The 27,631-nt window shown below is 39.3% G+C and overlaps 1 protein-coding gene across 5 annotated transcripts; it reads right to left on the reverse strand.

Annotated features, from left to right (window-relative positions):
- Positions 1-684: 684 nt before the first annotated feature.
- On the reverse strand, positions 685-27,626 carry SLFN11 (schlafen family member 11). 5 transcript variants are annotated; one of them, XM_030922949.1, is made up of 7 exons: positions 27,528-27,626; positions 21,165-21,322; positions 20,562-20,678; positions 16,367-17,436; positions 13,849-13,977; positions 3,706-4,429; positions 685-3,508 (listed from the first exon to the last, which is right to left on the reverse strand). In XM_030922949.1, exons 4-7 carry the CDS (start codon positions 17,415-17,417, stop codon positions 2,737-2,739), a joined length of 2,676 nt encoding a protein of 891 aa, XP_030778809.1. In that variant the 5' UTR covers positions 17,418-17,436; positions 20,562-20,678; positions 21,165-21,322; positions 27,528-27,626; the 3' UTR covers positions 685-2,736. The 5 variants fall into 5 exon arrangements, with proteins under 5 accessions (XP_030778809.1, XP_030778808.1, XP_030778806.1 ...); XM_030922948.1 differs by having other exon boundaries at positions 20,562-20,658; positions 27,420-27,581; XM_030922946.1 differs by having other exon boundaries at positions 27,420-27,581.
- Between the last annotated feature and the right edge of the window lie 5 nt (positions 27,627-27,631).

Below are 27,631 nucleotides of genomic sequence, written 5' to 3' on the forward strand. Positions count from 1 at the left end.
GTCCTCTATAAAAAAATTTTAAAAAATTAGCCAGGTGTAGTGGCATGCACCCACAGTTCCAGCTTCTCAGCTAGTTAGGGTGAGAGGATCACTGGAGTCCAGAAGTTAAAGGCTGCAGTGAGCTGTGATCACCCAAGTGTACTCCAGCCTGGGTGAGAGAGCAAGACCTTGTCAAAATAAAATAAAATAAAATAAAGAGGAAACTAAATGAAGGGGACACAGGAACTTTCTGTACTATCTTTGTAACTTTTTCTGTAATTCTACAACCACTCTAAAATAAAAAGTTAATTTAAAATATAAAAACACTTTGTTTCACTTTATAATGGTTGGGTAGGTTTTCAGATCTTTAATGAAGTACATCCCAGATGTCTAGAGGCAGAGTCCAGAGATGGGCAGGCACCCAATTGAGCCTGGTGCACTGGCTCACGCCTATAATCCCAGAAATTTGGGAGGCTGAGGCAGGAGGATCACTTGAGCCCAGGAGTTTGAGGCTATAGTGAGCCATGATTGCACTACTGCATTCCAAACTGGGCAACACAGTGAGATCTTGTCTCTCAAAAAAAAATTGAAAGTTAATGTTACTTAATCTTTTACTGGCTCGTTTTGGCTCTCGCATGGAGTCACTGGCCTCTGTCTTCTCCTTTTCCCCCATTTAATCATTTATTTTACAAGACCATTTTTTTCCAGTTTAATGAGACACAAACTCTCAACTTTTTATTTAAAACAGAAATGCAGTAGATCTGTAAGCTAAACCTTTTGCCATTCATATGGAAACAAATATCAGTAATCCTCTTTGGTCTAAACAAAAATTCATAATTATTTATACATTTAAAAATATATTTCGTTTCAAATATTGTTAGTGGGGCAATAAATCATAAAGAGATACAACCAGTCAAAATTAGACTTTTAAAGAATTACTCTCAAAGACATTACAACAACTCCAAAGTCCAGAGATCTTATAAGACTAATTTATTAGGAACAACATTTACAAAGACAGCTTTTTAATGCTGAGTTGTACCTGATTTAATGCAGTCAGAATGAAAGAAGAAGCATTTTTCTCCTTATTTTGCTGATCTGTCAGATTTTGCTTAAGTTAGGAGAGCCTACAATTTCAAGGCTAGATAACTGGAATTCCATGAGTTAACACAGAAAGACAGGAGAAAGGCAGGGAAGTTCAAAACTCACAATCTGGGGGGAAATCAGCAGAGTAAGATTACTAATAAGTGAAATATTGGGCATATGATTTCTTAATTTCCATTAGTTATGCAAATATCTTATTGTTAGTATTTAGATTAGTATTTTAGAATATTTTGTAGAGACTGAAAAGCAAATACTTAATTGTATTAGCATTGTTAAGTATCAGTGTTTTCTGTTTGACAAATAATCATACAGCTGTGTTCTCGGGCTGCAATAACAAAACACTAGAGACTGAGCAGCTGAAACAACAGAAATTTGTTTCTCACAGTCTGGAGGCTGGAAGTCCAAGACAGAGGTGCCAGCAGCAAGAGTTTCATTGTGAGGCTTCTCCTCTTGGCTTGTAGGTGGCTGCCACCTCTCTGTGTGCTCCCACGCCCTCTTGTTTGCATGCACAAGGAGGGAGGGAGCAAGCTCTCTGGGGTCTCCTCCTATAAGGACACCAACCTTAGCAGATCACGGCCCCACCATGACTCCATGTAACCTTCATTACTTTTTTAGCAGCCCCAGCTCCACACTATAGGTTGGGGCTTCAACATGGGAATTGGGGGGTGAAGGGTGGGACACAAACATTCAGTCCATAACAATGGCCCACCAAACCATGAAAGTAAATGGAAAAAAAAAATCACAGTTCAAGAATGACATAAAACTTCACTAGGTGTGTTATAGAACAATGCATAGAACTAAACTGAGAAGTTAAAACATAAACTCATTGATTTTTAAAGACAACCTTTCTCAAGTTCGGTTCACCTTAGGGCTGATACACACCTTCAGAACCAGATTTTGGTCTCTAATATTATTTTCCGCTGAAAGCCAGGGCAAACAGGTTTCTGTTCATTTCATTTTGGCCTATACTTTCTCTTTAAAGTGACCATTAATATTCACTATCACAATTAAGCCTTGGTCTGGGCCATTCTGAGAACAAGCTCTGGAGATCACAATTTTAAAGGATTAAATTATCACAACAGTAATCTTTGTTCTGACAAAATTATTAATCTGACAGTGACTGAATTATCTTGGGACTCTCCCAAGCCCTAAATGAATACAGCAAAGATAAATGTGAAGAATTCAGGAACAATTGCTTCTGTTATGGTCAGTAAGCTCCTAACAGATCAGGTTTCTGCAGAAAACAATTCTGGACAAATGTTTAAAAGCAACAAACTACATGAAGGGACTTAAAAAAAAGAAGCCAAGCCTTGGAAGAAAGAAAGGCCACAGGCTGAGTTCTTATTTTTATGGCTTTTAACCAGAGTGCAATACACAGATCTGCATTGTGCAGGGCAGCTAAAGCTCCTTTAGAAAACCACCATCTTTCTGGCTGAAAGAGTCAGGGGTCAGAATGGGGGGCAACCACCACTGCTGAAAAGAGTTGGGTGAGGAACCCTGAAAGGAGAGCCAGAAATGGGGGAACTCCAAACTCTGTGTCAGCTCTGTCCAAATCTCTGACTTGTAAACTAAAAAGAAAGGTTTCTACCATCAGCAGACTGTCACCCACAGACATTTACAGAGCATTTTGGTTTGGAGTTCTTCCTAATGGCCACCCTACAGAAAAATATATAGGTGTTGTTTTGCCCTGGAAGCCAGACAGATCAGAATATTGGGTAAGATAGCTGGGTCAGCTGTCCTTGGATTGATCCCAAACACTATGTTCCTTTCCAGGCCTGAGAATCGCCGGACACTGTCCAAAACAATGTGATCACCCAACATATCACATGCATCTCTGAGCTGCACAACCCTTTTCTTCCTCATTGCTTTCAAGAGCTTATACTTATACCGCTCCACTTCTTTTGCAGTGCTGACAAGCACAGCAACATCCTTTGGAGAATAGCCCCTTTCAAAGAAGAACCTGCAGGTGTCTGCCACAAAGGACACTATTTGCTCCACAGTCAAGCGTTTCTTAATTTGTAAGGTTCCCTGAACACCCTGGGACCATTCAGCTTTAAGAAGTACCTCAAGGGAACCAGGGGGGATGTTAAATGAAGGATTATTTCTAATTACTTGCATTTCTTTTTGTAAGTACTTGGCTATTGGATCTGCATTGCGAACTATTCTGGTGAGCTCTTCTCTTGGATACTGGTCTGAGAGAAGGGGGAGGCCACTGCAATCCAAGTGGCTGGTCTGAAAGTAGTCCAGAAAGATCCAGAGAATTCCTGGGCCATCCTTTGCTCTCCGAGTGATGGTTTTTGCCTTCCCATACCAGTCCCCATCCTCAGAACGGAAATTCTGAGCTTCGTCAATGACGATGTGTTGAATGTGTTCAAACTTTTCTTTTATGAAAGTTTTCCGGGTCTCTGCTTGGCAGATATTTTTATCACTGCAAAAATTAAAAGAACACACTCAAGTTTTATCCAAAAAAAGCAAGGGGGGAAAATGAATGTATCATGTTCCTCTGAGCACAGTATGTTATCACAGATGATTTTACCACTCAATTCTCAAGAAAGAAGGTGACTTAGCAGAAAAAATTAAACCCAGATTAAATAATACTTAGAGACATAAGATCCAACTGCTTACCTGATAAAGTTCCTCAGAGGCTGGTTTTCACAAACGTAAAGAATTCTCTTTTCCTCACAGTGAAACACATTCCTGATCTTCTCCATGATCTTCATGGCCATGATGGTCTTCCCTGAGCCAGGTAAGCCGTGGACAAACAATTTTCTGTTCTTGCGGAGGCTTCTGGAGAATATCTCATACTGCTGGGCTGTGAGCAGATTTAAAACCTCACAGCTGAGCTGGTCACTCAAGAGAGACCTGAAGCCGAGCAAGACAATCACGAGGGACTGCAGCAGGGCTTCCATGTGCTGGGTGCCTGCAAGGCTATAGGACGCGGGGTAATCCATCGGAGACACTGCAGCCTCCAAGGCCTCTGTGCTGCTCTTAGGACTCAGGCAGAGGACCTTGGCCCTGACACACACCTTCCCGGTGTAGCCCCCCACGTTCACCAGGTTCTGCTTCAAAGTAAAGGCGGTGCGAGTGCAGTAGTCCTGGCTCTCTGCATCCTGCTCCCTGAGAATGGTGTAGAGAATGGGAGTGCTGTTCTGTGCTATCAGCAGTGCATCACAGATGACTCCTGGCTTCTCCTGCAAGTTCAGGTCCACAGCCCAGCTTCTAGAGAGGATCACAATTCCCTGGGAGAAAGGTTGCACTTGCTTGTTTACTAACTCCTGTAGTCCTTCATGCTCTGAGGTCAGGTCCCTCCAGAGGGACTCCGGAGTATATCGCAAATGTCCTGGTGGGACTGTATGTGAAAAGAATGATAAATTAAGGGAAGAGAAATAACCCTATTGATTATGATGACTAATTATAATTAACTAATTGATTAACTGCATTATTACTTATGGAAGTTTCAAATATTATTTTTTTTTTTTTTTTTTTTTTTTTTTTTTTTTGAGACGGAGTCTCGCTCTGTCGCCCAGGCTGGAGTGCAGTGGCCGGATCTCAGCTCACTGCAAGCTCCGCCTCCCGGGTTCATGCCATTCTCCTGCCTCAGCCTCCCGAGTAGCTGGGACTACAGGCGCCCGCCACCTCGCCCGGCTAGTTTTTTGTATTTTTTTTTTTTTAGTAGAGACGGGGTTTCACCGTGTTAGCCAGGATGGTCTCGATCTCCTGACCTCGTGATCCACCCGTCTCGGCCTCCCAAAGTGCTGGGATTACAGGCTTGAGCCACCGCGCCCGGCCTCAAATATTATTTTATAAATATTATTGTAATTATAAAGGAAAAGAACGCTTGGAATACCTGGTATACTTCGTCTAAATCCACGTGTTTTTTAAAACTTACAACCTTGGGAAATTCCTTAACCTAAGACTTTGCTATCTCATCTGTAAAACAGAACTAAGAATAGCACATTTCCTATGAGGAGGAATAAATGAAATAACATAAAATGTTTGGTTCATTGTAGCAGCTTGAGAAATGTTGGTTCTCTTCCTCCCCTTCCTACTTTCAAAGTACCTGAATCTCAAAATGCCCCATTGCTGGGAGTAGCAGGAGCCCCTCCCCTGGCCCCAGGAAGAAGGTATTCATTAACTCCATATTTGCAGGGGAGAGGGAGTCATATTAAAGCCTTTATTGGCAGTGAATTTCCTGCAGTCCTGGACTGGAAGATCCTTAAAGCTATCTCTCCTGAAGCAGAATTCTTGCATCACTTAAAGATCAACGTATGGCTCCCCACTATCACAAAAGTCTTCCCTTTGTCACACACAAACAAGAAATAATTCTGACATGAGAATTACTTGCATTGGAGGATTATGAACTTATTTCAATGATCATGGGTTCCAAAGTGGGGGGGAAGATAACTGTTGTCCTGTTGTGGTAGTGTTAGAGTACAAACCCAAATCAAGATTTGCAGTGGTAATTTCAAATGAAATTACCCAGGTTTTATTGGTAATGGTTTATTGTTCATTGTTGCTGGTGCTTTCTCTTTCGTACCAGGTGCTCATACAACTTGATTATGCCTGCAACCTGGATGACAGTGAGTAGGAGATGGCATCTAGCATGAGACACATCCAGATTTTAGAGATGTTAAAATATAGGGGAAACACACATCTTAGAATGGATAAAATAGGATAACTGAGCATATGTTTAAAATGAAGCTTTGGAAACCAAAGAAATGTAAAATAAGAAAATACACCATTTGTTGATTGTACCAGGGAATTTGCACGTATTTCTGGTCCTCACAAATTTTCCAAGGAAGATATATTTATTCCCATCTTCATATAAGTAGATAAGGACTCAAAGAGGTCAAGTGAGAGCTGGGTGCAGCTACTCAGGAGGCTGCGGTAGGAGGATTGCTTGAGCCAGGGAATTTAAGGCTGCAGCGAGCTATGACTATACCACTGCACTCCATCCTGGGCGACAGAGCAAGATAGTGTCTCAAAAAATAAAAAATAAAAGAGATCAAGTGACTTGCCCAACATCACACCACTAGGCAATGGCAGGGCCAGAGTCTGAACCCAAGTCTCTTGGACATCAGATCCTCTACTGTTTTTGCCCTGCCTGGCAAGTCACAGACTACTCCTGCCTGATAAATGGTAAAAATCACTAAGACACTTGATGTTTATTTACCTCATTATTGCATAGGTCTTCTTTTTCTTTAACTGTATAATGGAACATGCTTCTGAAGGATATTATGGGAAGATCAGAAGTGTCTCTTTCATTTCTTTGATATTCCACAAAACAGTAATGATAGGGACCAGAGTAGATGTTCAATTAATGCCACCATTCCAGGTGCACCAGAGTAGTCATCACTCCCCATGTGATTTGAGGACTCTGTGCCTTTGCACTGGTGTGCTCTGAAACTCTGATGTCTTCTTCCACCTTGATCACTTGATAAACTCCTCATCCTCCCCAGAACTCCCATATTCATCCTTCTATCCTTGGAGCTCCTACCTTGTATCCATTCTGGGAACTAATTTCACCATGGATCTAGGGAATCTTTAGAAACAGCAGTTAAGGGTCCAGGGCAGTTGTTCTCAAACCATAAGAAATCAATCAGGTGAGGGAGCCTAAAGGTTTAGGACACCAAGAGGCTGGCTGATTCTGATCTGCTACACCAGGCCCTGAATATCTTTAGTGCCAGTAACTCCATTACAGACAAAATTTCTATTTGAGACAATCATTGCATTTCTTCCAAGAGAAGCACTGACAGCATTGAATCTGAACCTAATTTATTGTCAATCAATGCTAATAATTAATGTGCTAAGAACATCTTTATTCTTTTTTTAATTTTTTTTATTATTATACTTTAAGTTCTAGGGTACATGTGCACAACGTGCAAGTTTGTTACATATGTATACATGTGCCATGTTGGTGTGCTGTACCCATTAACTCGTCATTTACATTAGGTGTATCTCCTAATGCTATCCCTCCCACTTGTCCCCTCCCCACAATAGGCCTCGGTGTGTGATGTTCCCCTTCCTGTGTCCAAGTGATCTCATTGTTCAATTCCCACCTATGAGTGAGAACATGCGGTGTTTGGTTTTCTGTTCTTGCGATCGTTTGCTGAGAATGATGGTTTCCAGCTGCATCCATGTCCCTACAAAGGACATAAACTCATCCGTTTTTATGACTGCATAGTATTCCATCGTGTATATGTGCCACATTTTCTTAATTCAGTCTGTCACTGATGGACATTTGGGTTGATTCCAAGTCTTTGCTATTGTGAATAGTGCTGCAATAAACATACGTGTGCATGTGTCTTTATAGCAGCATGATTTATAATCCTTTGGGTATATACCCAGTAATGGGATGGCTGGGTCAAATGGTATTTCTAGTTCTAGATCCTTGAGGAATCACCACACTGTTTTCCACAATGGTTGAACTAGTTTACAGTCCCACCAACAGTGTAAAAGTGTTCCTATATCTCCACATCCTCTCCAGCACCTGTTGTTTCCTGATTTTTTAATGATTGCCATTCTAACTGGTGTGAGACGGTATCTCACTGTGGTTTTGATTTGCATTTCTCTGATGGCGAGTGATGAAGAGCATTTTTTCATGTGTCTGTTGGCTGTATGAATGTCTTCTTTTGAGAAGTGTTTGTTCATATACTTTGCCCACTTTTTGATGGGGTTGTTTGCTTTTTTCTTGTAAATTTGTTTGAGTTCTTTGTAGGTTCTGGATATTAGCCCTTTGTCAGATGACTAGATTGCAAAATTTTTCTCCCATTCTGTAGGTTGCCTTTTCACTTTGATGGTAGTTTCTTTTGCTGTGCAGAAGCTCTTTAGTTTAATTAGATCCCATTTGTCAATTTTGGCTTTTGTTGCCATTGCTTTTGGTGTTTTAGATGTGAAGTCCTTGCCCATGCCTATGTCCTGAATGGTATTACCTAGGTTTTCTTCTAGAGTTTTTATGATTTTAGGTCTAACATTTAAGTCTCTAATCCATCTTGAATTAATTTTCATATAAGGAGTAAGGAAAGGATCCAGTTTCAGCTTTCTACTTATGGCTAGCCAATTTTCCCAGCACCACTTATTAAATAGGGAATCCTTTCCCCATTTCTTGTTTTTGTCACATTTGTCAAAGGTCAGATGGCTGTAGATGCGTGGTATTATTTCTGAGGGCTCTGTTCTGTTCCATTGGTCTATATCTCTGTTTTGGTACCAGTACCATGCTGTTTTGGTACCAGTACCATGCTGTTTTGGTTACTGTAGCCTTGTAGTATAGTTTGAAGTCAGGTAGCGTGATGCCTCCAGCTTTGTTCTTTTGACTTAGGATTGTCTTGGCAATGCGGGCTCTTTTTTGGTTCCATATGAACTTTAAAGCAGTTTTTTCCATTTCTGTGAAGAAAGTCATTGGTAGCTTAATGGGGATGGCATTGAATCTATAAATTACTTTGGGCAGTATGGCCATTTTCACAATATTGATTCTTCCTGTCCATGAGCGTGGTATGTTCTTTCATTTGTTTGTGTCCTCTTTTATTTCACTGAGCAGTGGTTTGTAGTTCTCCTTGAAGAGGTCCTTTACATCCCTTGTAAGTTGAATTCCTAGGTATTTTATTCTCTTTGAGGCTATTGTGAATGGGAGTTCATTCATGATTTGGCTCTCTGTTTGTCTGTTACTGGTGTATAAGAATGCTTGTGATTTTTGCACATTGATTTTGTATCCTGAGACTTTGCTGAAGTTGCTTATCAGCTTAAGGAGATTTTGGGCTGAGACAATGGGGTTTTCTAAATATACAATCATGTCATCTGCAAACAGGGACAATTTGACTTCTTCTTTTCCTAACTGAGTACCCTTGATTTCTTTCTCTTGCCTGATTGCCCTAGCCAAAACTTCCAACACTATGTTGAATAGGAGTGGTGAGAGAGGGCATCCCTGTCTTGTGCCAGTTTTCAAAGGGAATGCTTCCAGTTTTTGCCCATTCAGTATGATATTGGCTGTGGGTTTGTCATAAATAGCTCTTATTATTTTGAGATAGGTTCCATCAATACCGAATTTATTGAGAGTTTTTAGCATGAAGGGCTGTTGAATTTTATCAAAGGCCTTTTCTGCATCAATTGAGATAATCATGTGGTTTTTGTCTTTGGTTCAGTTTATATGCTGGATTATGTTTATTGATTTGCGTATGTTGAACCAGCCTTGCATCCCAGGGATGAAGCCCACTTGATCATGGTGGATAAGCTTTTTGATGTGCTGCTGGATTCGGTTTGCCAGTATTTTATTGAGGATTTTTGCATCGATGTTCATCAGGGATATTGGTCTAAAATTCTCTTTTTTTGTTGTGTCTCTGCCAGGCTTTGGTATCAGGATGATGTTGGCCTCATAAAATGAGTTAGGGAGGATTCCCTCTTTTTCTATTGATTGGAATAGTTTCAGAAGGAATGGTACCAGCTCCTCTTTGTACCTCTGGTAGAATTCGGCTGTGAATCCGTCTGGTCCTGGACTTTTTTTGGTTGATAGGCTATTAATTGTTGCCTCAATTTCAGAGCCTGCTATTGGTCTATTCAGGGATTCAACTTCTTCCTGGTTTAGTCTTGGGAGAGTGTAAGTATCCAGGAAATTATCCATTTCTTCTAGGTTTTCTAATTTATTTGCGTAGAGATGTTTATAGTATTCTCTGATGGTAGTTTGTATTTCTCTGGGGTCAGTGGTGATATCCCCTTTACGATTTTTCATTGTGTCTATTTGATCTCTCTTTTCTTCTTTATTAGTCTTGCTAGTGGTCTATCAATTTTGTTGATCTTTTCAAAAAACCAGAACATCTTTATTCTTAATATCTGGAATCTAATTGTAAAACTATAAACATAATTTGTTTACCACTATTAATGTTCAAAATCTGATAACAATAACAATGTTCCAAAAGTGAAAAATGTCATTTAAAAAAAAAAACTTTAGTTAATATATTCCTATACCAAATACCCAAACACTCCTACTCCCATTTTCTTAATTTCCTACCTTCCCAATCTCACCCTTCTCCCTTATCACAGATACTTTTAAGTTTCTTGCCTACTCTTCCGAAATTGCTTTATGCAAATACAAACAAATATTCTGCCCTTTCTTTCCCAACAGGTAGCAAACCACTCAGCAACTACTTTTCTTCACTTAGCAATGTATTGTGGAGATCTTTCCGTATCAATGCACAATTCCTTATTCTTTTCTTACAGCTATCTAACACAGATATGGATGTACCATATTTTGCTTGACCAGTCCCTACTGATGGGCCCTTGAGTTTTCCCCCCAATCTTTTGCTATTATGTTAACACTACAGCGAGTAACCTTGTATGTCTGGTATGTATGCAAGCATACGTAGCATACACACACACACACACACAGATATATAATAAAATCCCAAAAGTTAAATACATTTGTGATTCCAATATATTAATATATTGCCAAATTGTCCTCCAATGGAGTTGTATGAATATGGACTCCCACTAGCAACGTACAAGAAGGTGTGTTTCCCCACAATCTAGCAAATAAGAGATAATGTCAGGTTTTTTCATTTTTTAACAATCTAATAGATGGAAACAATATCTCCTTTTAATTTACATGTCTTTTATTTTGATTAATATTTAGCATCTTTTCAAATGTTTCAGAGCTGTATGAATTTTATTTTCTCTGGACTATCTTTTTTGATTTTTCTGTTTGTGTGTGTGTGTGTGTGTGTCTGTGTGTGTGTGTGTCCTTATCAACTTCTGGAAGCTCTTTATATATTAGAGACACTGGCCCTTTGGTTGTGATATGGGTTGCAAATATTTTTTCTACTTGATCATGGTCACTTGACTTTGTTCTTAGTGGCTTTAGTCATGCACAATGCTTATTTGTATGCAGTCATATATATCAGTCTTTTATGGTTCACAGATTTTGAATCTTGATATTTTTAAGTCTAACGCAAAAATTATAAAGATGTTTGCCTATGTTTTCTTCTAGAACTTTTCTGGCTTTTTGTTTTAAATTCTTGATCCATTTGGAGTTTATATTAGTATATGAAGTAAAGTATGAATTCATCTTTTTAAAAGTTAATTGCCACCAAGCTACCCTATATATTTATGAACATTTCTATTTTTCTCTACTTGTTTGCAAGGCCAGTTTCATGATAAACTAAATTTTAATTTGTGTTTCTGTGCATTTCCAGATCCTACATTCCATAACTTTGGTCTAATTACATGCCAATACAATTCTTTTTATTATTTATATATATACTATATATTTAAATATATATAAATAATATATATCATACATAAATAATATAAGTATATAACATATAAATATGAAATAAAAATAAATTTTAAAATAAAATTTAATAAATAATAAAATAAAAATGTATACTTATTTATATAATATATAAATATATATTTTATATATCTATATATTGTAATTATATAATTATATATTATATGTATTTATATATCTATAAATAATATGTTATTTATAGATAGCCTCTCTTGTTTTTCAGGTTTTAATTTTCCACCTGTTCTTGCTCTTTTAGTTTTTATGTTTAAATAATCTCTTTTTAAAATTGATATATAAAATAATTTCAGAATTGACAACTTTGTGATGATGATTCTTCCTTCAAAGTACGTAACATTCCCTGATTCACTTACTCTTCTGTGTCCTTCAATATTAATTTAACTTTTGCTTTAGATAGGTTTACTGCAGATATTTTACCTTTTTGTTGTTATTGAAAATTGGGTGTCTTTTTTCATTATACGTTATATTAAAGATACTGAATTCTGCATATTAATTTTTATAGTTGTTTCTTATAATACTAATATAAGTACTTATATTCATTTTGAATTCTTTTACTGTTTACAGTAGCTTTTCATTTGATTCTCATGAATTCTCCAGATATATAGTCCTATCTTCTTCCATTTTAATCCAATTTCTTTCTCTTATCTAACTGTATTGGCCAATTAACATTACATTGTACTTGTAATATGCAAGTGGCTGTTTTGTTCCTGAATTTAATAGAATGCCTATAATCTCTCCCAATTAACATGATGTTCTTGGTGGACATATATACATATATATATATGTAAATACAAATATAATGTTAAAGAACTATTTATAGGTTACTATTTTATTGAGGACCTTTAAAAAAACAACATGTATTGAGCTTTACAAATGCCTTTTTGATGTATTAGAAGACAAATATATAATTTATCTGCATAGATACATAGAAATGATGAATTACATTAACTCTCCAAATGCTGATACATCCTTGTATTTCTGGAATTCTGTCTTTGCATCCTCATTAATAAGTAAGATTAGTCTGAGTTTTCCTTTTTCTTTTTTTCTATCTTTAACAAGTTTTATAATTACTGTTTCTCACACTTAAAAAATAGCTTAGGGTTGGGCACAGTAGCTCGTGCCTAGAGTCTTAGCTTCTCAAGAGACTGAGGTTAGAGGATCACTTGAGCTCAGGAGTTTAAGGTTGCAGTGAGCTATGATCACACCACTACACTCCAACCTGGGTGACAGAGCAAGACCCTGTCTCAAAAAACAATGACTTGGGAATTTTTGTTATTTTTCTATGAATCTGGAACAATGCAAATAGTGTAAAATATGCCTATTCTTCAAAGGTTTGGTAGAAGTTTTAGAAAATTGATTTTTTTAATACCAGAATAATAGGCTGCTCCTCTATGGGCATATAGCCTATTATTTTGTCTTAGTTATAATTTATTCCATGGTAATAAGCTCTACTAAAATGAATCTATTGAGCTTAAAAAATGATTAGCAGCGCTTAATAGGTTTACTCTTAGATTTTACATTGTTTATTGTGGACAGTTTCTAAAATATAAGTTTGATATGTAAATGAATGCAAGGACCTTGGATAAGGGAAAAAATGAAATTGTAATGGGGGCAGTCATTATCTATTAATTTAATGATCCTTGACAGATATTTACACATATATAGGACATTTATGTATCAATTATAGTGCCAGATAAGCCACTGACTTACTGCACAGATTTAAGCAAGTGGTTTTCCCTCTCTGGGATTCTACAAAGAAGACAGCAATGGATTCCTAAGCAAAGCCTATCATGGGAGCAAGGGATAAGAGTAGAGAAAAGGCGTTGACCTTGGTCCCGAATTATTGTGTTTGTGCTGCTACATGATTGTCCTAAACCCAAAACATGGGAAGAAATGCATAATCCATCTCCATTTTAAATGTTTTGTTTTCCATCTTGACCTAGATTTATATTCTTTTCTCATATTTACAACCACCACTCCTCTGGAAAATCTGGCAAGGGTAGGCAGATTTTTGGCTGCTCTCTGGTGCAGTGTATGACTAGTTTGACTAGATAAAAGTTTTCCAATCTAGATTAGCATAAAATCATGAGGGTAGTTTGAGAAAAGTACATATTGCAAGCCACTCTTCCCAGGTATTCCAACTTGTTATGAGTGGAGTAGGAACTCAGATATGTGTCCTTTTAAAAATGACCAGAAACACTGATGATCAGCCAGAGTTGGGAACTACAAGAACAAATAATCTTTAAGGGAAATAATGTTCCTGGGTTCTATGTGTGGTACTGCCTTAGCCAGTGGGGTCAGTGAGGGTTCATTTCTAAACCACTTATCACCGAGAGGATTGTAACATCATCACGTTTTATCTATGGGTTTGCAGAGCACTTTCAGGATTCTACAAAACAAATAAAACAGTTTAATCTCCCTTTATCCTGACATAGAAACTGGCTGGTGTTGAGAAGACAAACCATAATTACCTGAAAATAAAAGCTGCTGGAGTTCCTTTTTATGTTGAAGGCTTTTCTTGGAGTACACCGGTCTGCTAAGGGGAGGCCCACTAGATAGACTCAGCTGACATTCAAAATCTTCAGACAACTGTAGAAGATCTTAAGAAAGAAAATTCACATTATTCTGACATGTCAATCTCTTCATACTGAAAGAGGCCTTATCAGTAGGTGGAATGTGTGACTTTCTAAATAATGTGACTTGAGAGATAATATCAAAATAACTCTCTACTCACTCTGTCTAGATAAGTGCCTTTATTGCATATCAAGGTTGCCAAAACCCACCCTGAAAAGCCATTATTTGGAAGTTTAAATGTATTTCTCCATTCAGTATAATTCTTCGTTCTCTGTGTCTGGACAGCATTTTGTTTGCACACCTCTTATGATACCTAGCACATTCTTTTAGTACTGCTGTCTGTGCATGTATCTTATTTTACATCCCCTCTCCAACCGTCACCACCTCTCCTGAACCCAACTCTCATCCCTGTTAAATATCATCTCATCACTGATTTGCAATTACCATTACTCACACTTAAAAAAATAGCTTAGAGCTTGGGCACAGTAGCTCATGCCTGTAGTCTCAGCTACTCAAGAGACTGAAGTGAGAGGACCACTTGAGCCCGGGAGTTCAAGGCTGCAGTGGACTATGATCGTGCCACTGCACTCCAGCCTGGGTGACATTCTGACACCTATGCTTATTCCTGATGTTAAAATGAGATACTGTGTGAAATCAAAGAACGTTATAGAGTGCATTAACTTTTTCATGTGCTTTGGAGATTGGAATCAGCTTTATAACATCTCCTTTCCAAGTACACATCCACTTTACTCAGAAGACTGTATCCCAATTTTTATGTTCTCTCTGTATTTCTGCAGGCTTAGGGTGTTCTCAGGTGTTCCAGAGACACTGAGATAGCCCACCAGCCTGCCAAATTATAGCATGATGGGTTATATACAGAAATACGTTTGGGAAGCAGTAGTGATGCAAGGCAAGAAATATTTCAAACTGTTAGGAGCAGAGGGGTAGAGCAGATTATGCTGCTGGCATAGAGCATAATGGGTACATGGTGATGAGTGGAAGAAAAGGCAAAATATCAACAGGATAAACAGAGACACAGAACAATATGAAAGGGTGCTGAGGACAAACCTTGAATACACCCCTATCCCCATGACCCTCATCACCCTGAAATACTTTCTGTTCTTTGGTTTTGAGACAGGGTCTCACTCTCACCCACGCTGGGGTGCATTGGTGTAATCATGGCTCACTGCAGCCTCAAACTCTGGGGCTCAAGTGATCCTCCCACCTCAGCCTCCCAGAGTGCTGGAATTATAAGCATCAGTCACCACGCTTGGCCCTGAGCTGCTTTCAAATTTTCCTGAGCTACAAAATCAACAATGTCCTCAAGGATCAAGAGATAAACTACATCTTAATTTAGGCAGGGTACTATTATGAGGTGATAGAAAACTTCAATCCAAAGGGTTTTTTTTTTTTTTTTTTTTTTTTTAAACAGAGTCTCCCTCTATCACCTAGAGTGCAGTGCAGTGGCACAATCTCAGCTCACTGCAACCTCCTCCTGCCAGGTTCAAGCAATTCTCCTGCTTCAGCCTCCCAAGTAGCTGGGACCACAGGCACGCACCACCACATTTGACTAATTTTTCTATTTTCAGTAGAGACAGGGTTTCGCCATGTTGGTCTTGAACTCTTGCTCAGGTGATCCACGCACCTCGGCCTCCCAAAATGCTGGGATTAGAGGCGTGAGCCACCAAGCCCAGCCCAAAGGACTTTTAATACTTCAAACAAGCAACCCCAGAAAGCAGTACTATGCTGGTGATAGTTTAATAAACAGATCTAGTTGAGAAGAGATCCCTCATTCATAGCCAACTGCCAGTTTCGGTGTTATAAATCTTCCCACCACAGACAATTTCAAGCTCCTAATGGATTATCACTAAATACAGAGTTGGAAAGCAACGCACCGTAGCACTCCATTTTATAGTATTACCACCACAAAGATACAATAGATGTAAATAATCTCTCAAGCAAAGATAATAGTAAAATGTAGCAAATAATTAGGAAGTGGTGAGTTTGAATTGATTACATTTGTTTCTGATACAATTTATTTAGGTGCAAGTATATATAACCTAATTTTTAGTAATAACTATATTTAACAACTACCTCAAAAATTCCTGAAAATTTAATCATTGATTCTAAAGCCAGTAAGAGCCATTCCAGTACACCACTGCAAGGGTGGCTATTTTCAAATAATTTTCTGTTCAGTTACGAATGTAGAAAATCACCACTTATAGACATGTGAGTTAGGTTTGTAATCACCCAACAAAATTTTCTCATGTATGAAAAGTAGGATACTTGGGGATTCAAAATAAAGTGTTTGGTGGATGTAAGATATTCAAAGTCATAGGCAGCAAAGGAAAATTTAATATGGGAGGTCCCAAGGATGTAGAAAGGACAGGGAGGGAGGAGCTTTCTCCCTCTTACCTGGATCTGTGTCTGTCATCATGCCTACCCACTTCTCAGTTGTCAGGCTGCAGACGTACTTGTCCTCCACTATCCATGAATTGGGAGCTTCAGAGAACACTGCACAGCAAAATGGCTCTACTCTGATCATACAAGCATAACCATATAGCTCTCCCCTAGCTAACACATCCACAATTTTGAGTGTGAAGGTTATCTGGCACTGGGGTTGGCAAAAATGAACACAAGGTAGTTTGTGTATTGTTTTTACTATTTTCCTTCTCAAAGAGTCAGGGTCAACATTTTCTTTTGCACATCCCAGAACTTTCTTACTCTTATCATCCACTCCAATAAAAAGATAGCCTCCATCAGTGTTTGCAAATGCAGAGACGTATTCTGGAATTATCTTTTTTACATATTCTTGGATGTGTTTTGTAGAGAACTGTTTAAACTCTACTAATTGAGACTCAGGAAAAGGCAGGATTTCACCATATTCGAGATAGTCTTTTTGGAAAATTGGGTCAGCAGGATCCGAGTTATGGAGCTCTTGGTGTATACCCTTGTGAACTTTTTGAAAAGGTCCTTCTTCCAAGATTTTTGCATCATTTTTCTTTTTCTTCAGGAAACAGAATGCCTCTCTTGAGTTCATGAGAAGTGCAGATGTCCGAGATCTACGGTGTAATGAAGAACGGAGGCTGCAAAGGCGGGGCTTGACAGAGCCATCTTCAGGTAAAAGGCCACTGCTCCAAGATTTAACAAATATGTAAAAACACCTTCCTTGTTGCTTGGTCTCAAAGAAAGCCTGCAAATCTGAAGACTGAATAAGCTCTCTCAAAGACTTTTCTAAATCCAGCCCCATGTCCACGAGATGCTCATCCTTCTTGGCCATCCGAATCACTCCTCCTCCTGAGTTTAATAAAGCACACGCAGCCCGTAAAACTCTCTCCTTCTCTTGGTCTCTCTGAATTTTCTGCAGCTTGTTTCTGTTTTCTTCTCCAAGGGTCACTTCTCCTATATTGATGACCAAGTCTGAGTAACATGATTCCACCACCAGGGAGCACTGATTTGCCTCCATGTTGAACTCACAGCTGAAACTATTAGAAGACATGAATTATTACATGCATGCAATTCATTTATTAATATATTATTTTGTGTCTAATATATGCTGAGAGAAGGCAATAAACTAACAAGCAAGACAGGAGCAATCCCTTCTCTTTAGGAGGAGAATGGTTGGCAAGGAAGGGTGCTAATGAAATTAGCATTTAACATCATGTATGATATGAGTTATGAGAAGAAAAATACACTAAAGGGGTATCTAAACGAATCTGGAGATGATGGTTCAATAAGACTTCCAAGGCAAAGGTGACATTTAATCAAGACCTGAAGGATGCCTTTGAATTGGCCAGGTGAAGTTATCAGCATTGAAGAATGGAAGCAGTGGATCACATGAAGGGCATGTGTACAATGGAATGAGACTATCTCAGTTTAGATTGTTGATGTTCCAGTGAACGTTGACTATAGCGGATGAGTAAAAGAAGACAACATTGAAAAGGAGACTGTAGAAAGGACTGACTGTGAAAAACCAGAGGTAGGAGAAAAACCAAGGGTATATGGTATTAAGGAAGCCCAAAACAAAATCACCTGCGCAGAGGTCTCAGATCTATGACATAATGAAAAACTGTGGCTGCAAAGGTGGGGCGTGACAGAGCCAAGGTGTCTAATACTGCTGACAGGTACAGCTAGGTGATGACTCGAAAGTGTTATTAGGTTTAGTAAAATTAAGGTTATTGGTGACTTTGAAAAATGCTGTTCAGACACCTGGGCAGTGGGCACCAGGAGGCAATAAATCACAGGCTAAGGTCTTAGAGACTAGAGTTAATGGAGATGGCTTGAATTCCACTTGTCATTAAATGTATTATAACATTAACCTAGATATTTAATCTTTCTAACCCTGTTTTCTTACCTATAAAACATGGTGCATCCACCTTAATATGCCTGTTATTATGAGGATTAATTGAGAATAATTCTCAAAAAGGATTTAACACTACGCTTTGGTTCACAGGTGTTTAGTAAAGGAATCTATATTAACTGTCCATTTCACAATGAGTCAAAGAATGAATGGGAGATTAGGAAATAGTATCACCACATATATACAACTTGTTCACTATATGAAGCTATAAAGGAGAGAGGTAAAAAGAAATGTAGCTGGAGGTAAAGAAGAAGCTACAGAATTTTATTAAGATGGGAAAGGTCTGAACATATTTAGATGGGAGGAAGCCAGTAGGGAAGTGAAAATTTAAAGAGGTAGAAGGAAGTTAGGATAATTGAGACAGTGAAGGCCCTGAAAAGAGAGATAAGGAAGGAAGGTGATCCAGGATGCAGAAGAAGGTCAGGAGGAGGAGAAACAGAGATAATTGGCATGGGCGAAGGTAGGCGTATCGCTTTGGTGCGAGGAAGCTGAAAGAGTCCCCTTCTGATAGCTTCACTTTTCTCTTTGAGGTAGAAAATAAAGTCACCCCCTGAGACAGAGGCACTTGGTATTAAAACAAGACAAAAACATTTTGTGTGTGTGAGATGGGGTCTCGCTCTGTCATCCAGGCTGGAATGCAGTCACAGCTCACTGCAGCCTCAAACTCTGGGGCTCAAGCGATCCTCCCACCTCAGCTCCCTGAGTAGCTGGGACTACAGGCGCACAGCCACTATACCCAGCTAATTCTTTAAAAAAATTTTTTTTTGTAGAGATGGGGGTCTCCCCATGTTGCCCAGGCTGGTCTCAAACTCCGGCTCAAGTAATCCCCCTGCCTTGGCCTCCCAAAGTGCTAGGGATTATAGGTGTGAGCCACAATGCCCAGCTGACAAAAACATTTTAATAACAGAACGGAGACAGTTTGAAACAGACATTATAAAGAACAAGATAGATATTTGACATGGGAAACAAACAACTTACAATGAAAGATTAATACAGCAGACAAAATAAGTAAATCATATCTTCAAGTATAAATATAGATAAGCTCATAAAGCATGATGATACATTTTAAAAGCAGGTTTGCAGAAGATAATACACAATAGAATAGCATTTAGATTAAAATATTTTAAAAACCATAATAAATATGTTTATGTTTCGTAAAAGGAGAAAAACATCGTGAATAAAAATGTACTTTTTTTTTTATAGAGGTTACAAATAAGGATGGAAAAGAATGAGATTAAAGAATTAAGAAACCTTTAGCTGTACATACAATGCTATAAGTTCAGAAGAAAAAGCACCTGTACTAAATACATCTCAGAGGTGGGTGGGACATAAATTTTTGTTATTTTCTTCTCTTTGCATTTCTGGAATTCTGAGTTATTACAACATTTTTAAAAAGTCATCCTCCTTCGAATTAAAAGGGTAGTCGGGGGAAGAGTAGGATTTTATCACGGAAGTAACTGAAATCTGGACTACGTATTCTAAGACAAATAGGTCAGGGAGTGAGGGTGGCAGGGATCTCATTGATAGGAACAAAGTAAGAAGGTGAATGGATTGTAGTTCTCAATAAGGGAAATAAAAAAGAAGGAGAGTGAACTTCGAAATAAAAATTATGAATAATCAAGATTAAGAATTGTTCAAAAAGATCAATATAATAAACAAATAACTGATATCATTATTTGAAAATTATTATTTAAAATGAAATTGTAAAAAACCAGTACAATCAACAAATACTTCGCATCATTATTTGAAAATTATTTAAAAAAAAAAATAAAAAATTTAAATGCAATCAACAAATACCTTGCATTATTATTGGAAAATTATTAAAATAAAATAAAAGGTAAAGCAATCAGTATATTCATAACCTATTTTGAAGTCATCAAGGATATATACAATATGTAGAAGCAGACTATCACAGCCTTATTTTCTCTTCCTACAAAAATCCATCCTATACTAAAGGCTTGAAATTACAAGTCTGAGTGGGTGCTAGTAACTCTGAACAGATAAGGTGGATGTTGATGCAGGTGACAGAAGGAATGAGATGACTGAGGTATGAAGACATTTAGAAAAAATTTGTTAGATAAAAGTGAAGGCTGGGCCAGGTTCTGTGGCTCACGCCTATAATCCCAGCACTTTGGGAGGCTGAGGCAGGCAGATCACTTGAACCTAGGAGTTTGAGACCAGTCTGGGCATCATGGTGAAATCCCGTCTCCTCAAAAAATACAAAAATTAGCCAGGTGTGGTGGTGCTCACCTGTGGTCCCAGCTACTCAGGAGGCTGAGGTGGTAGAATCAGCTGAGCCCTCGAGATGAGATTGTGGTGAACCAAAATCATGCCACTGTACTCCAGCCTGGGGGTCAAAGTAAGAATCTGTCTCAAAAAAAAAAAAAAAAAAGAAGAAGGCTGGCACATCCACATTCTTACCATCTTGCCTACTTTAGACCCTTGCCTACAAATTTATATTTCTCAAAATTCCATTCTGCATTCCAAGACCATTGAAACATTTTTATCAAGTTATTTGTAAAATATTCCTTTTGATATATAGGGATTTCATAGTTAAATACTTTCTCTGCCCCATAAACTTTATTGTCAAAGCCAATAGATGCTGATAGTTTTTCACTGGCAACTGTATTTAAACAGCAACCCCACCATCTGCTTAGATTCTTTTGCAGGCAAAAAAGGCTTAAGGAGCTCTATCCCTAGCTCTTTCCTTAGGATTAAAGGAATTATAATCAGCATCACTTGCACATTCTTTGTAAGGTAGAGATATTTTCCACACAAATTTGAAATCCTAAATAAAATTAAACTAAGTTAATAAGAGATTAAGAATTCAGAAAAGAAACTCAGGACACTTACCAAAGCACTTCAGAAACAAAAGCACCTGATTCTAGTTGGTTTACAAGATAACTTTCTCAAACCTTTCAGTGTAGCCAGTGTTCCCACCAACACAGTGAATTAGCACCACGTGCTCTCTTTCCACCAAAAGCAGTCCTGAAGGCTCTGTATACAGAAACCTATGTAGACAGAGGTAGCAGAGTTCAAGGATTAAGACTCAGATTTCCTAGGTTCAAATCCCAGTTCCACCATTTATTAGCTGTACAGTTTCCATTTATTAGCTATACGGTTTCCATTTATTAGCTGTATGGTTTCCATTTATTAGCTGTCCCCATTTCTCCCCATGCCCCAGGATCTAGTCCTGCAGGACCCCTGAGGGAACAGTGAGTCTGACATGAACACACAGGGACAACCACCCCCAAGCAGGGGGCTGAGTGGGTAGCATCTGTGCATTTCTCCCCTGCCAGGAAGGCTTACCTAATTTGCTCAGCAAACTCCCTAAAAGGTGACGAATTAGCCTGGGAAAACTTTGCAATGTCAAATTGTCTAGTAGTGCCCAATTTTCTGTATGCTTCTGGGTGGTTCTTATTTTTTTGTTTTACTTCCCCTTTCCTTCCATCCTCCCACCCATCTCCCCTAGATCACAGGGGATTGGCTAGCCTCAGATAGAAACTGAACAGAAAGGGAAACGGGAGGGCAGAACAAGGTGGTGTAATAGAAAGCTCCACCCACCGTCCCCCTTCTCCTGCAATGACCACGTGGTGCAGAGAAATCTGTGTGCTTGGGAAGGGAGGGCACAGCGATTGCAAGACTTTGCATTGAACTCAGTGCTGCCCTGTTACAGTGGAAAGCAAAACCAGGCTGAATCCAGCTTATACCTGCCCATGAAGGCAGAATTTGGACCAGCCCTAGTGAGATAGAAATTGTCCATCCCAGCAATTGAAACCTGAGTTCCAGCAAGCCTCGCCACTGTAGCTGAAGTGCTATGGTGCTCTAAATAAACTTGAAAGATGTTCTAGGCCACAAGGACTGAAACTCCTAGGCAAGTCCTAGTGCTGAGCTGAGCTCAGAGCCAGTAGGCTTGGAGGGCACACAACCTACTGAGATACCAGCTGTGGCAACTAAGAGAGTGCTTGCACCACACCTCTCCCAACCCCAGATAGTGCAGCTCTCAGCTCCAAAAAGATCACTTCCTTCCACTTGAGGAGAGAAGAGAGAAGACTAAATAGGACTTCTGTCTTGCATCTTGGATGTCAGCTCAGGCACAGTAGGATAGGACACTGGTCAGGGTCATGAGACACCCATTCCACACCCTATCTCCTGTACACTTCTAGACACACTCTGGGCCAGAAGGGAAACTGCTGCCTTAAAGGGAAGGACCCAGTCCTGGCAGGATCTATCACCTGCTGACTAAAGAGCCCTTGGTCCCTGAGTAATCAGCAATGATACCCAGGTAATATGCCGTGGGTCTTGGGTGAGAATCTGCTGGCTTCAGGTGAGACTCAGCACAATTCCAGCTGTGGCACATACAGGCAGAGACTCCTTTGCTTGAGAAAAGCAGAGGGAAAAGTAAAGGGGACTTTGTCTTGCACCGTATATACCAGCTTAGCCACAGGGATAGAGCACCAAGTAGGCTCTTGGACAGCATTTCTGGACCTGCCCTGGGCCAGAGGGTAGTCCACTGTCCTGAAGAGTGAGTCCCAGACCTGGTAGCATTCACCACAAGCTGACTAAAGAGCCCTTGGGCTTTAAGTGAATATCAGCAATAACTAACAGTACTCCCTGTGGACCCATGGTCATGATGGCCACAGGGTGATCTCCTCTGCCTGTGGAAAAAGGAGGGAAGAGTGGGAAGGACTGTGTCTCACGATTTGAGGGCCATCTCAGCCACAGTAGAATGGAACATAAGGTAGATTTCTAAGGTTTTCTTACTCCAGTCCCTGGCTCCTGGATAGCATCTGTGAACCCACCTAGGTCCTGAGGGAACTTGCCACTCTGAAGAAAAGAACACAGCTTGGCTGACTTCACCACCTGTTTATTGTTTGAAAAGATAAACAAAATTGACAAACCTTTACCCAGGTAACCTGAGAAAAAAAGGTGAATACCCAAATAAACGAAATCAGAGATGAAAAAGGAGACAATACAACTGATACTGCAGAAATTCAAAGGATCATTAGTGGCTACTATGAGCAACTGTATGCCAATAAATTGGAAAACCTAGAGAAAATAAATTCTTAGACACATACAACCTACCAAGATTGAACCATGAAGAAATCCAAAACCTGAACAAACCAATAAGAAGTAATGAGAATAAAGCCATAATAAAAAGTCTTCCAGCAAAGAAAAGCCTGGGACATGATGGCTTCACTGCTGAATTCTACCAAACATTTAAAGAAGAACTAATATCAACCTTATCAAACTATTCAAAAAATAGAGAAGGAGGGTGGGTAGACTTCCAAACTCATTCTATGAGGCCAGTATTACTGATACCAAAACCAAAGACATATCAAAGAAAAAACACTACAGCAAAATACTAGCAAACTGAATTCAACAATACATTTAAAAGATCATTTATCATGACTAAGTGCTATTTATTCCAGGGATGCAAAGATGGTTCAACATATGCAAATCAGTCAATGTGATACATCATATCAACAGAATGAAGGACAAAAGCCATATGATTTCAACTGATGCTGAAAAAGCACTTAATAAAACTCATTACCCCTTCACGGAAAACCCCTCAAAAAACTGGGTATAGAAGGAACATACCACAACACAATAAAATCCACATATGACAGACCTACAGCTAGTAGCATACTGAATGGGGAAACACTGAAAGCCTTTCCTCTAAGATCTGGAACACTATAAGGATCCTCACTTTCACCATTGTTATTCAACATAGAAATCCTAGCTAGAGCAATTAGACAAGAGAAAGAAATAAAGGGCATCTAAATTGGAAAGGAAGAAGTCAAATTATCCTTGTTTGCAGAAGATATGATCTTACATTTGGAAAAAAACTAAAGACTACACCAGATAACTATTAGAACTGATAAATTCAGTAAAGTTGCAGGATACAAAATCAACATACAAAAATCAATAGCATCTCTATATGCCAACAGTGAACAATCTGAAAAAGAAATAAAAAAGTAATGCCACTTACAATAGCCACAAATAAAATTTAATACCTAGGAATTAACCAAATAAATTAAAGATTTCTACAGTAAAAACTGTAAAATCATGATGAAAGAAATTGAAGAGCCAAAATATGGAAAGGTAGTCCATGTTCATGGACTGGAAGAATCAATATTGTTAAAATATCGATACTTCTCAAAGCAATCTACAGATTCACTGCAATCTCTATTAAAATACCAATGACATTCTTCACAGAAACAGAAAAAACAATCCTAAAATTTATATAGAACCACAAAAGACCTATAATAGCAAAAGCTATCCTAAGCAAAAAGAACAAAATTGGAGGAATCACATTACCTGACCTAAATTATACTACAGAACTGTAGTAACCAAAATGGGCATGATACTGACATAAAAACAGACACACAGACCAATGGAACAGAATAGAGAACCCAGACACAAATACACACACCTACAGTGAACTCATTTTTCACAAAGGTGCCAAGAACATACACTGGGGAAAAGACATTCTCTTCAATAAATGGCACTGGGAAAACTGGGCATCTATCTGCAGAAGAATGAAACTAGACTCCCAACTCTTGCCACATACAAAAAATCAAATATCACATACAAAAATCACATACAAAAATCAAATAAAAATGGGTTAAAGACTTAAATCTAAGACCTCACACTGTGAAACTACTACAAGTAAACATTGGGGAAGATCTCCAGGACATTGATCTGGGCAAAAATTCATTAAGCAATACCCCATAAGCATAGGCAACCAAAACAAAAATGGACAAAAATGGACAAATGGGATCACATCAAGTTAAAAATCTTCTGCACAGCAAAGAACACAATCAACAAAGTGAAAAGACAACCCACAAAATGGGAGGAAATATTTGCAAACTACCCATCCAACAAGGGAGTAATAACCAGAAAATAACAGGAGCTCCAACAACTCTATAGGAAAAAATACAATAATCCTCTTGAAAAATGGGCAAAAGATTTGAATAGACATTTCTCAAAAGAAGACAAATGTCAAACAGGCACGTGAAAAGGTGCTCAACATCACTGATCATCAGAAAAATGCAAATCCAAACTACAATGAGATATCATCTCATCCAAGTTATAATGGCTTTTATGCAAAAGACAGGCAATAACAAATATTGGCAAGGATGTGAAGAAAAGGGAATCCTCATACAGTGTTGGTGGGAGTGTAAATTAGTACAACTACTATGGATAACAGTTTGGAGGTTCCTCAGAAAACTAAAAATAGAGTTACCACAACATTCAGCAATTCTACTCATAAGTATTGACCCAAAAGAAAGGAAATCATGTATCCAAGAAACATCTGCACGCCTATGTTTCTTGCAACACTGTTTACAATAGCTAAGATTTGGAAGCACCCTAAGCATCCATCACCAGATGAATGGATCAAGAAAATGATGTGCATATACATAGTGGAGTACTATTCAGCCATAGAAAAGAATGAGATCTAATCATTTGCAACTACACGAATGAAACTGGAAATCATTCGGTTAAATGAAATAAGCCAGGCACAGAAAGACAAACATCGCATGTTCTCACTTATTTGTGGCATCTAAAAATCAAAACAATTTTATTCTAAGAGCAGAAGGATGACTACCTGAGGAAGGGTGGTAGATGGGAAGGGGTGAGGTGGGGAGCGTTAATGCCTACAAAAAAATTAGAAAGAATGGCCGGGCGCGTTGTCTCATGCCTATAATCCCAGCACTTTGGGAGGCCAAGGCGGGCGGATCACGAGATCAGGAAATCGAGACCATCCTGGCTAACACGGTGAAACCCCGTCTCTAATAAAAAACACAAAAAATTAGCCGGGCGTGGTGGTGGGCGCCTGTAGTCCCAGCTACTCTGGAGGCTGAGGCAGGAGAATGGCCTGAACCGGGGAGATAGAGCTTGCAGTGCGCCAAGATCACACCACTGCACTCCAGCCTGGGCGACAGAGCTAGACTCTGTCTCGAGAAAAAAAAAAAAAAAAAAAAATAGAAAGAATGAATAAGACCTACTATTTGATAGCACAACAGTTGTTACAGTTAATAATAACTTGATCGTACGTTTTTAAATAACTTAAAGAGTGTAACTGCATCGTTTGCAACTCAAAGGATAAATGCTTGAGGGGATGGATACCCCATTCTCCATGGTGTGCTTATTTCACATTGCATGTCTGTATGAAAACATCTCATGTACCCCATAAATATATACATCCACTATGTACCTACAAAAATAAAATAAGGTAAAAAACTAAAGAGCATAATTGCATTGTTGGTAACACAAAGGACAAATGCTTGAGGTGATGGATACCCCCATTTACCCTGATGTGATTATTAAACATGACATGCCTGTATTAAAATATCTCATGTAACCCATAAACATATACATCTACCATGTACCCACAGAAATTAAAAATTAATTTAAAAAAAAGTAAAGAAAGGAAAGTGGGCTGCGACAGACGTGCCCTCTTGGAAAACTAAAACATAGAGCTCTTTGTCCTTGTCGGGTAGCACGTGTATTCTACAGATCTTGTCCACAGGGAGACATTTTTCTCATTTCTCCCCTCTCTAGATTATAAACCTCCCCGCAGGGTAATGGCAATTCTAATTCTGCTGTAAGTTTCCATATTAAGGAAAATAGTTTAGAGTGGTTGGTCAGTCACACGAAACCTGTAGAACTAGTTTCTCAAGTCTACAATACCAAGAACTCTGAAGCCTGAGACCTGCAGCCCTGGGAGCCGCCAAGGTGCACTTGACCCTATGACCTCCCAGGCTTCGGTTCCTGCTCCGCGCCCTGCAGAAACGGCGGCTCGCTGGCCAGGGGCTCTTCCAACTTCTAGCGGGAGCAAGTGCACAGGTCAGGCCCGCCCCGCCCCCAATGCCTTCCGCCCCCATTATCCACCCCCGCCCCGCCTCCCAGTCCTCCATAGCCCGCTTTTCAGGGAACCTGCTGAGCAAACTAGCTGGGCCCGCAGGCAGGGGAGAAAAGCACAGATAACCCCACTCCACTCCACCCCCAGACCCTCCGCACCCCTCCAGCCCCTCCCCACACCCTCAACACCCCACACCCTGGCTGGGGTGAGGTGGAGCGGGTGCTGCTCTCTTCGCGAACCTGGCATTCGAGTTATAGCCCGACGGGGATTCAGCTGGACTAGACCCTGAAGCACGGGTAGAAACGGAACTCCGGAGTCCCAGGCTAGGGGCCGGGACCCTCTCTGACCTCTCAAGCTCCAGCGCGTCCGAAGCCCCCTTCGCGTTTCCCTGGAAGCGCCCAGGTCGGGTCCTTATATACTAGCGGGTTGGCGCCATCCTGTGCACGTCCCA

The sequence above is a fragment of the Rhinopithecus roxellana genome, chromosome 19 (assembly GCF_007565055.1).
Source record: "Rhinopithecus roxellana isolate Shanxi Qingling chromosome 19, ASM756505v1, whole genome shotgun sequence".
NCBI classification, from domain to species: Eukaryota; Metazoa; Chordata; class Mammalia; order Primates; family Cercopithecidae; genus Rhinopithecus; species Rhinopithecus roxellana.

Bases quoted from the DNA above. Each gene is read 5' to 3' on its own strand.
- SLFN11 (XM_030922949.1), bottom strand. From the start codon at position 17,417: ATGGAGGCAAATCAGTGCTCCCTGGTGGTGGAATCATGTTACTCAGAC. The intron at 4,430-13,848 runs GTAATTATGGTT...TTTCACATACAG, and splicing joins CCAGCAGCTTTTATTTTCAG to TCCCACCAGGACATTTGCGA. The intron at 3,509-3,705 runs GTAAGCAGTTGG...TAATTTTTGCAG, and splicing joins CCTCTGAGGAACTTTATCAG to TGATAAAAATATCTGCCAAG.